At 45.2% G+C, this 12068-nt stretch overlaps 1 protein-coding gene across 2 annotated transcripts in view; it reads right to left on the bottom strand.

Moving 5' to 3' along the window:
• The window catches only part of LOC139467166 (centriolar satellite-associated tubulin polyglutamylase complex regulator 1-like), a 33220-nt gene that overhangs the window by 20550 nt on the left and 602 nt on the right, over positions 1–12068 (bottom strand). For both annotated transcript variants that reach the window (XM_071248889.1, XM_071248890.1), the window contains exons 2-4: positions 5195–5297; positions 4922–5052; positions 4368–4452 (exon numbers count right to left, since the gene is read on the bottom strand). In XM_071248889.1, coding sequence (XP_071104990.1) covers positions 4368–4452; positions 4922–5052; positions 5195–5297 — 319 coding nt within the window. The remainder of the gene's footprint in view (positions 1–4367; positions 4453–4921; positions 5053–5194; positions 5298–12068) is intronic.

Genomic DNA, 12068 nt, shown 5'->3' with positions numbered 1-12068 from the left:
ACACAACTACAGGTAGATACCCCACTACAGGTAGATACACCACTACAGGTAGATACAAAGGTACAGGTGGATACACAACTACAGGCAGATACACAACTACAGGTAGATAGACAGCTACAGGTAGATACCCTACTACAGGTAGATACACCACTACAGGTAGATAGACAGGTACAGGTAGATACACCACTACAGGTAGATACACCACTACAGGTAGATACACCACTACAGGTAGATACACCACTACAGGTGGATACACCACTACAGGTAGATACACAACTACAGGTAGATAGACAGCTACAGGTAGATACCCCACTACAGGTAGATACCCCGCTACAGGTAGATAGACAGCTACAGGTAGATACCCTACTACAGGTAGATAGACAGGTACAGGTAGATACACCACTACAGGTAGATACACAGCTACAGGTATATACACCACTACAGGTAGATACACCACTACAGGTGGATACACCACTACAGGTAGATACACAACTACAGGTAGATAGACAGCTACAGGTAGATACCCCACTACAGGTAGATACCCCGCTACAGGTAGATAGACAGCTACAGGTAGATAGACAGCTACAGGTAGATACCCTACTACAGGTAGATAGACAGGTACAGGTAGATACACCACTACAGGTAGATACACAGCTACAGGTAGATACCCTACTACAGGTAGATACACCACTACAGGTAGATACACCACTACAGGTAGATAGACAGGTACAGGTAGATACACCACTACAGGTAGATACACCACTACAGGTAGATACACAGCTACAGGTAGATACCCTACTACAGGTAGATACACCACTACAGGTAGATACACCACTACAGGTAGATAGACAGGTACAGGTAGATACACCACTACAGGTAGATACACCACTACAGGTAGATACACCACTACAGGTAGATACACCACTACAGGTGGATACACCACTACAGGTAGATACACAACTACAGGTAGATAGACAGCTACAGGTAGATACCCCACTACAGGTAGATACCCCGCTACAGGTAGATAGACAGCTACAGGTAGATAGACAGCTACAGGTAGATACCCTACTACAGGTAGATACCCCACTACAGGTAGATACACCACTACAGGTAGATACACAGGTACAGGTGGATACACAACTACAGGTAGATACACCACTACAGGTAGATACACAGGTACAGGTAGATACACCACTACAGGTAGATACACAACTACAGGTGGATACACCACTACAGGTAGATACACAACTACAGGTAGATAGACAGCTACAGGTAGATACCCCACTACAGGTAGATACCCCACGACAGGTAGATAGACAGCTACAGGTAGATACCCTACTACAGGTAGATACCCCACTACAGGTAAATACACCACTACAGGTAGATACACAGGTACAGGTAGATACCCCACTACAGGTAGATACACCACTACAGGTAGATACACCACTACAGGTAAATACACAGGTACAGGTGGATACACAACTACAGGTAGATACACCACTACAGGTAGATAGACAGCTACAGGTAGATACCCTACTGCAGGTAGATACCCCACTACAGGTAGATCCACAACTATAGGTAGATACACAGGTACAGGTAGATACACCACTACAGGTAGATACACCACTACAGGTGGATACACCACTACAGGTAGATACACAACTACAGGTAGATACACAACTACAGGTAGATACCCCACTACAGGTAGATACCCCACTACAGGTAGATACCCCACTACAGGTAGATACACACGTACAGGTAGATACCCCACTACAGGTAGATACACCACTACAGGTAGATACACCACTACAGGTAGATACACCACTACAGGAAGATACACCACTACAGGTAGATACACCATTACAGGTAGATACACCACTACAGGTAGATACACCACTACAGGAAGATACACCACTACAGGTGGATACACAACTACAGGTAGATACACAGGTACAGGTAGATACACAACTACAGGTGGATACACAACTACAGGTAGATACACAGGTACAGGTACATACACCACTACAGGGAGATACACAACTACAGGTAGATACCCCACTACAGGTAGATACACCACTACAGGCAGATACACCACTACAGGTAGATACCCCACTACAGGTAGATACACCACTACAGGTAGATACACCACTACAGGTACATACACAGGTACAGGTACATACACCACTACAGGGAGATACACAACTACAGGTAGATACCCCACTACAGGTAGATACACCACTACAGGCAGATACACCACTACAGGTAGATACCCCACTACAGGTAGATACACCACTACAGGTGGATACACCACAACAGGTGGATACACCACTACAGGTAGATACACCACTACAGGTAGATACACCACTACAGGTGGATACACCACTACAGGTAGATACACCACTACAGGTAGATACACCACTACAGGCAGATACACCACTACAGGTAGATACCCCACTACAGGTAGATACACCACTACAGGTGGATACACCACTACAGGTAGATACACCACTACAGGTAGATACACCACTACAGGTAGATACACCACTACAGGTAGATACACCATTACAGGTAGATACACAACTACAGGTAGATACACCACTACAGGAAGATACACCACTACAGGTAGATACACCACTACAGGAAGATACACCACTACAGGCAGATACACCACTACAGGTAGATACCCCACTACAGGTAGATACACAACTACAGGTAGATACACCACTACAGGAAGATACACCACTACAGGTAGATACACCACTACAGGAAGATACACCACTACAGGTAGATACCCCACTACAGGTAGATACACCACTACAGGTAGATACACCACTACAGGTAGATACACAGGTACAGGTAGATACCCCACTACAGGTAGATACACCACTACCGGTAGATACCCCACTACAGGTAGATACACCACTAAAGGTAGATACACAACTACAGTTAGATACACCATTACAGGTAGATACACCACTACAGGCAGATACACAGCTACAAGTAGATACACCACTACAGGTAGATACACAAGTACAGGTAGATACACAGCTACAAGTAGATACACCACTACAGGTAGATACACAACTACAGGTAGATACACCACTACAGGTAGTTACACAACTACAGGTAGATACACCACTACAGGTAGACACACCACTACAGGTAGATACACAACTACAGTTACATACACCACTACAGGTAGATACACCACTACAGGTAGATACACAACTACAGGTAGATACACAATTACAGGTAGATACACCACTACAGGTAGACACACCACTACAGGTAGATACACAACTACAGTTACATACACCACTACAGGTAGATACACCACTACAGGTAGATACACAACTACAGGTAGACACACAGGTACAGGTAGATACACCACTACAGGTAGACACACCACTACAGGTAGATACACAACTACAGTTACATACACCACTACAGGTAGATACACCACTACAGGTAGATACCCTACCACAGGTAGATACACCACTACAGTTACATACACCACTACATGTAGATACACAGCTACAAGTAGAAACACCACTACAGGTAGATACACCACTACAGGTAGATACACAATTACAGGTAGATACACCACTACAGGTAGATACACCACTACAGGTAGATACACAACTACAGGTAGATACACAATTATAGGTGGATACACAGCTACAGGTAGATACACACAGGTAGATATGGGGGGGGGGATGATACCTGGCTGTGTGTGTGTGTGTGTGTGGGGGGGGGGGGGGGGGTAGATACATCACTACAGGTAGATACACCACTACAGGTAGATACACAGGTACAGGTAGATACCCCACTACAGGTAGATACACCACTACCGGTAGATACCCCACTACAGGTAGATACACCACTAAAGGTAGATACACAACTACAGTTAGATACACCATTACAGGTAGATACACCACTACAGGTAGATACACAGCTACAAGTAGATACACCACTACAGGTAGATACACAGGTACAGGTAGATACACCACTACAGGTAGACACACCACTACAGGTAGATACACAACTACAGTTACATACACCACTACAGGTAGATACACCACTACAGGTAGATACCCTACCACAGGTAGATACACCACTACAGGTAGATACACCACTACATGTAGATACACAGCTACAAGTAGATACACCACTACAGGTAGATACACCACTACAGGTAGATACACAATTACAGGTAGATACACCACTACAGGTAGATACACCACTACAGGTAGATACACAACTACAGGTAGATACACAATTATAGGTGGATACACAGCTACAGGTAGATATGGGGGGGGGGGGATGATACCTGGCTGTGTGTGTGTGTGTGGGGGGGGGGGTGGTACCTGGCTGTTTTCTGGACCATGGTGAAGGGGAAGTCAGCACACAGCAGCCCAAGCAGGGAGTGGTACTCCTGGATACTCAGCAGATCTGCAACAAACATTGACACATTGAACACAACTGAACAGTAGCCTCTCATGTGGCTATGAATGTCATCACCAGAGAGTATAATAGGCTATTTATATTTCCATACCACTCAGGGGCATGCTCAGAGCTATTATTACCCCGGTCACTGGATCAATGTGCCCTGAAGAATCAGCCTCAGCTCCCTGGGGAGTATACAACCCAAGCTGTCTGTTAGGTGCAAGAAGGTTCACAGCCACATTGCCATCTCATCCTACTGGGTACCCATTCACTGCTGGATGAACAGAAGTATATTTCGAACACAGTCCCTTGCGCAAGCAGACGCCACATGTGTTACATGTGCTTCAGTGTGGGGCAGTACTGAAGCCCTAGAAACTCTGCGACTGACGTTGCTTAACTTCACCTGATTTGTGATCTGTGCGCTGTGCACAGGACCACGTGCCACCACTACCTACATCAGCTACAGATATCCTACCTCCCTTTTTGCCGATTTGTTTGTAGCACTTCCAGAAGAGTTTCACAAAAGAAGCTCGATTGTGTGGCGTGGAGCGGACGAAGGCGTACTCGCGGAACATGGTGTGGTTGCCGTCACGGAGACTTGAAAAGCTGAAAACACACAAGACAAGGTCACATGACATGAGAGGGAGGATGGGCATCAATCGAAATGACCTGTGGACATTCACTGACATTCACTGTACATAGTAGAGGAAATTGGTTGCTGTCTGTGTTGGGAGTCGGAATCACTTACTAGTCACTGATAAACTTGACAGCGCTGACTTTAGGGTTGTCCTCCCTGTGCTCCAGGAGCTGTGAGATCCCATCCTCCAGATACACCAGGACGTTGTGCTTCGCTGGAAACAGAGAGTCCGTCAGATTAAAGTGACAAAACACGCTTTCTATATCAATAGAAATCTCTATACAAAGCAGAGTCGATAGTACGATTCCGACTATATCATGAGTATGTTTATGAATTGCTATCAAATAGTGATGATACCAGGTGTTTACGAAATGGTGAGCGTATCCTGCCCCATCGGTGGCACCCATCACAAACACATGCAATGGCAAGTCAATTGTTACACCATTGTCAGTAAAATTCCAGGCGGCCTGTAAATAATTACATCTGGACCCAGGAAGTCAGTGACTGAAATCACAACAGAAACCCATGTTGTCTGGGTGCAAAGACACACAATCAGACAAGTAAGAGATTGATCGCAAGTTCACAAGATTGATTGCTACAAGCTAGACGACACTAACTCCAGCAAGGCGGGATGGGTGTGGCACTGGGACCTACCCTACCCAGAGTCCCCCTGTGTGTGCTACAAGCTAAACTAACGCTAACTCTCTGAAAACATAGAAACAAATACCTCCATTTAAATTGAAAAGGAGCCCCAATGAGATGGGAGAAACCTGAGGAAAATCTAGACTTGCTTCATCTAGGGCTTTTGAATTACAGAAGGGGCACATGGAAGGGAGATAATAAGGCTTTGGGACTGTGAGACAAGGCTAGTTACAAGCAGACATGTGTCATTCATCCACCCCTCGTAACACTTGCATTTCCTTAAACAAAATGGTGGCACCCAATCAAGACCGGGTTGAAAATCCAGATCTATATTGTGATAAAACGGATCTTACATCGCGGCATTAAGGGGCTAAAACAAGGATTGGTCGGCTCGGAGTCAGTATACTGTGTCTGAGTGGGGTATTCATGTTAAACTGCGGCATGGTATCTCAGTGAGCTAACACTATAAATCGCCATCAGTCCGAACTAGTACAAGCAGCCACACAAACACACACACGTACATGTACGTTGCTATATAAGTGCAATAATCTTGGACGCGACGTTAAACCCCATTTCACCTCACCTTATACAGTTGGGTAGGTTTAAGATGCAGTTACACTGGAGTGGAGAAGCTTGTTATGTACACAGACGTACACAAGGGTGTTAGAACCTACGCCGAAACGCCACTCCTAATTGTAATAAAGAAGTTAATCATCCATTTATCTTATCCTTACTCAGTACTCCAACATCTGAACGCCTCTTAAAGAAGTTATCCACAATACCAGCCTTGTTCGGCACGGGTGGAAACTGGACTTTTATAGTCAGTTAACTCTCTTGCCTCGGGAAGATAATTCACAACATTGATCTGCTACTGAGTTGCCATCTACTTAAAGATAAAAGTGGTTGTTACTAGTCCTTTCTGAATTTAACTAGCCTCGGACTAGAGGACTTCTGTTAGTTTCGAACCCAGACTGAATTCCATCAACACATCAAGGGTGAGACACTTAGAATAGGATTACATTGTTTCTGTACGGGAAAATCATACCAAGGTTTTCACCACTCAGTATTTATTAATATACAATTTACTGTAAAATTTACAAATTTGTAAAACCTTCTCCTAACTCACTCTATTCATTTATCCCACGGTTGGACGGTGCGTCGCAGATACTCCAGCCTGTCTTTATCTTATAACCATGAGATATACACTTGACTTGTACCACTGTACCACCCCCAGCAAACATAACATCTCTTACAGTCGAGAATGCTGCTGTGTCAGACAGATTTTTAGAAGAGGAGATTCTGCTACAGAGTTGCCAGATAAAAGTGGTTGTCACTAGTCCTTCCTGAATTTAACTAGCCTCGGACAAGAGGACTTCTGTAAGTTTCGAACCCAGACTGAATTCCATCAACACATCAAAGGGTGAGACACATAGGATTACATTCGTCTTATAACCGTGAGATGTAACCCTGAGATGTAACCGTGAGATGTAACCGTGAGATGTAACGGTGAGATGTAACTGTGAGATGTAACCGTGAGATGTAACCGTGAGATGTAACAGTGAGATGTAACTGTGAGATGTAACCGTGAGATGTAACGGTGAGATGTAACTGTGAGATGTAACCGTGAGATGTAACTGTGAGATGTAACCGTGAGATGTAACCGTGAGATGTAACTGTGATATGTAACAGTGAAATATAACCGTGAGATGTAACTGTGAGATGTAACTGTGAGATGTAACCGTGAGATGTAACCGTGAGATGTAACCGTGAGATGTAACTGTGAGATGTAACCGTGAGATGTTACCGTGAGATGTAACTGTGAGATATACACGAGGAAGCTGGTGCTTAACATGCTTCAATCCCAAGCTTGTCACACATTCGCGTCCGAGGACAAACTTGTGATTTTATGGGTGGATCACTGCACTAGGAGTGAGAACACCCCTTTACCCCACTAGGACACAATGTTATGCCATCGGGTATAACATGCGTTGTATATTTTCGCATAGACATAATTTTTTGTTTGTTTTTGACAACCGTAGATTGAAGTAGGGTAACTTATTGAACAACGACCTTAAACCTTTCCGGAATGGGTCTCCAGTCAATTAGTTCTACATACAAACTCAACCATACACTCTAGAGGTGTAGGCCTTATTTGTTTGGCACCTCATTTTACGCTGTGTCAAAGCTATCTATCCCACCGCAGGATAGAATTCGTTAAGACACAATGAGGAATGATCGACAATATCCATAAGAGCAACTTTAAACCAATACTGGTTCATCACATGCTCAAGGCAGAGGTATTCAGGCAAGGGTTTGGGACACCGCCGAAACAGTCGCACCTGACGGTGTCTGGTAGTGGAAGACTAGTGTCTCTACAGATGAGTTTTCTGCTTCTCCATTGAAGCCTCGATTTGGGACCCCAATTAAGTATAATAAAACAAAGGAGTGGCTCTCAACTATTTATTCATGTTGTACACGATACGAAATACTTGAGTGCGAGAGTGGGAGTCGAATTCTATCTGCATTGACGGGCTGTGGTGTAGCCCTTGCACATCGGTTACAGAGATATCTCATAAGTAGTGGGAGGCAAAGACTGTGTAAGACTTTCAGAAACATGCTATGTATAGCCATGGTAGATGCAACAGCTCTTGTCTCTTGAGGATTCAATGTTGGAGGTGGAGGCAATCCCTCAAAGTTGTAGGCACAAAGATTTGTACATCGTAACCAAAAGGAGGCCGCTGTCAGGAAACCTCCTGGGATCAACACTCTCTTCCAGGATCGTCAGAATATGACACCTGCAGGCAAATGCATTAGACTCTGACTGGTCATAGCAAGATGTCCTCGCAATCCTCGGGATGTAGAATAGAGGTCAAAGACAGGATGAAGAATAGCCTGTCCAGTTGCCCCAGGAGTTGATTCTTTGCGATGAAGGCAGACCCAAATGGACCTTTCTATGGCTGTGCCTCTCAAAACAAATCCTCTTACACATCCAAGGCGTGTATCTCGCTGACCCGCGCAGCAGTAGCCAAAGGTAGCGGGAAAACTGTTTTGAGAACAATCTGCTCGAAGTCTTTCTTTTCTAGTGGTTCTTATTCTGCTGACCTCAAGTGTCAAAGGATTATCAATCGAAATCAGGCAAAGCTGAATCGTGGCAACCGCCTTCTGTATCACCCGTGGTAGAAGTGCTGTTGGTGGAATGGCGATTCTTCCACGATATGGCCAAAGCGCTGTACTCCCACGCCTTTTGATTTGGAATCGGACAGGAGTTGTGTGTTGAACCTGGTGGCGAATAGGTCATTCCCTGGGCAATGGTAGAGGCAGCAAATCCCCTTGAAGATTTCTGGATGTAGATATTAATTACCTTTTGGCCCTTTCCACTGCTTGTCTTTCTCTCCCTCAACTTCATACATTTCACAGTTCATATCATATCCCCGCCATTCGTATTCACACAGTGCACATGTTCCTCCCATCAAACACCCGAGCTTCCGCTCACGCATGCACACTCGTAGTCAAGTTCAGAGGTCACTTCCAGTACATTTGAATGTAAACTTATCCCACAATGTAGTTAGGACTGACATCTTAACAGTAGACGCCATTCTGTCGAGGATGGTTGATCCGGACGGGACAGGGAGTCCTGGAATGTGTCGAGCTCGGGCGCTGATGTCCAGAGTATCGATCAGCTGAAAGAAGTCCATCGTCAGGGTCAGCATGGATGACTTGGTGGGTCCCATTTTGTTGAAGTACAAAACGATTGAGGCGTTGTCCAACTGTATCTTGAGTCGAGATGACCTAAGTACTTCTGCCCAAAGGAAGATCGCTAGAATGACGGCCTTGAATTCGAGATTGTTGATGTGGAGGGTCGATTCTGTGGCTGACCAAAGTCCTGATGTCTGATGATACTGCAGGTGCGCTCCCCAACCCACTGTCGATGCATCCATGACCAGATGAAGTGTTGGTAGAAAGGGTTACAGAGAAGTCTTCGATAGCCACCTTTGCAGATGTCTGTACAGGCACAACGGGAGGTGAAATGGGACCCGACAGTTGTCGATCTGAAGATAAGGTCTGAGAAAACTCTGAATTGGCCGTAGTTGTATTCGACCTCACTCGGTGAGAGCTTGGGCTGATGTTAGTGACGATGGATAGATACTCGCAGGTAGGTGTCTTGTAGATCAAGGCTGACCCTCGTTGAATGATGGTGCGAAGGAGCGCGACTGATATTATGTGAAAATGTGCTGGTTTTTCAAGGAACTGCGCGTTGAAGAGCCGTATGTTGAAATTTATGTAAAAATTTCTTGCTGTCTTTTTTCGCGACCAAAAATATTGGCGAGACTCTGGGACTGGGTCTTAAACACTCAGGGCATCTTTGGATATCAACGTACCTATTGTGTCCTGTTGTGTTGTCAACAGTCTGGCTGGATACACCCTTGGGAGTGGCATGGGCGTTGTTGGAGAAACTCCTATGAGTGGCAGCTGATACCCGTCTCGCAGGATCTTGGACACAAAGGTGTCATCCAGGATGATCCAGTTGGCTTGAAACCGACCTAGTCTTCCGCCTACTGGTGTGCGAGTCACAGCAACGACTAGGGCAGAAGGACCCAGTCATCAGGAGGGAGGAGGAGTCACTTGGAGGAGACATCTTGGGCGATTCTCTGGAGTGCTTCATAATCGTCCTGGCTGAAGATCCTTTGTAGCCTCGTCCTCTACCGCGTCCTCTGCCAACTATGTTGCGGACGACTTGATGGGATAGATTAGATTGGGGACTTCTGCGATCGTCATGATCGTGTCTCTGTTGATCCTCCAATAGTTGTCATTGAAGTCTCAGTAAGACAACTGATACCTGGAGATGAATTTCCTCAATAACTTCCTGAGCAGCCACAATCTGTATTCTGGAATAGTCTAACCGTGTAGTAAAGTAGGCCTCTGCGCCTAAGCACAGTGAGTGATACCCAAATGGGGAATGTAGATCACAGATCAAAATCGAAGGACACAGAGCATGGACATTCATCGTCAAAAAAGCCTAAACGTAAGCCAAGGCTAGCGTCCGTACATCCATCCTTGAAATCTGTGGTGAAGTAACCACCCCCAGCAAACGTAACATCTCTTACAGTCGAGGAGGATGCTGTGTCAGACAGATTTTTAGAAGAGGAGATTCCCGCCCTTTGCTCCCTATCAACAAGTACCAGCGATCCATCCACTGCCACAAACTCCCAGGCCAACCATACGTCAGTAACACATATGGTACTGGTGACGAACATAAACCAGTCTACCGAATTAAGTCCAACTACAGAGGTCGCAGCTCTACTTCGACCAGCCATAACTCTTTTATGGATCAGACCTTTGGACAGGATAGAAGTCAAGAGCTATCTCGACCAACAATGCACGATTGACTTGGTTCTACGAGTTGACATTCTACAGATCGATCCTCAGAGTCACAACTAAAGGGTCGACATTTTCAGGAGAGGTCGACATCGCACAGTCACTCTCAAGATTGAGTCTCCCCAAGTCAACATTCAAGGGAATGTGCTTCCTCTAGGGGTAGATCACTAGATAGATTTTCCATAAATCGACATCCAAAGGGTCGACCACCAGATCATTCCCCTCAACTTCGATCTTCACGAGAACAGACTTCAATGTCGCATCAATCCTCCAAGCAGAAGGCACTTTGTCAGGAGGAGAACGTTTCAGACTTTACAGATCATCATTCCCTGGATCAATCCTACAATTATGATCACGCCGGTTCCAGTTCTATTGAACAGCATCGACACCACGATCAATTGTATTCTTCGGAAGCGAACTCTCAACGTCATTCCTATCGGCACTCATCTCGACATTACTGATACGACAGAGAGGTCGATTGGGATCGACATCCATCTACATCCCAGCGATACCAACCTATGCGATACTACCCATACCCTGTAAGGATCGATATGGGGATCAACTATATCGGCCCTACCCCCAATACCCTTTAACGCCACATAATAATCTCTAAGCCATGCCTCCCCATCGACCTGAGGAGACATCGGCATGACATGTTTTAACATTTCACAAATATTGGTGTTTGCAATTGACCATGTGAGTTTAATTTCATTTATTTCAGTACCGAGGTAAAAACAAATTGCCAGGCAATAGGCCTAATAGCCGTTTTTACTTTGGGTGGGTTGCCGTTTTGGCCAATCGGCGCCATTTTCACCCAGTAGTGTTTTGCTGAGGTGCCGTTTTAGCTATAACCCGTTCTTTGACCATCCAAGTGTCGACAGAAATAAATGTTCTCAAAGGTAAGACCTAATTTTTAGTGTATTGGGATTGTTATAAGAATCAAAAATGTTTTTTTAACCCTCGAAAT

Source organism: Haliotis cracherodii, unplaced genomic scaffold (assembly GCF_022045235.1).
Source record: "Haliotis cracherodii isolate W230 unplaced genomic scaffold, xgHalCrac1.p SCAF_19, whole genome shotgun sequence".
Classification (NCBI taxonomy): domain Eukaryota; kingdom Metazoa; phylum Mollusca; class Gastropoda; order Lepetellida; family Haliotidae; genus Haliotis; species Haliotis cracherodii.
The sequence above is the reverse complement of the archived record's forward strand: the minus strand, read 5'-3'. Positions and strand labels throughout refer to the sequence as shown.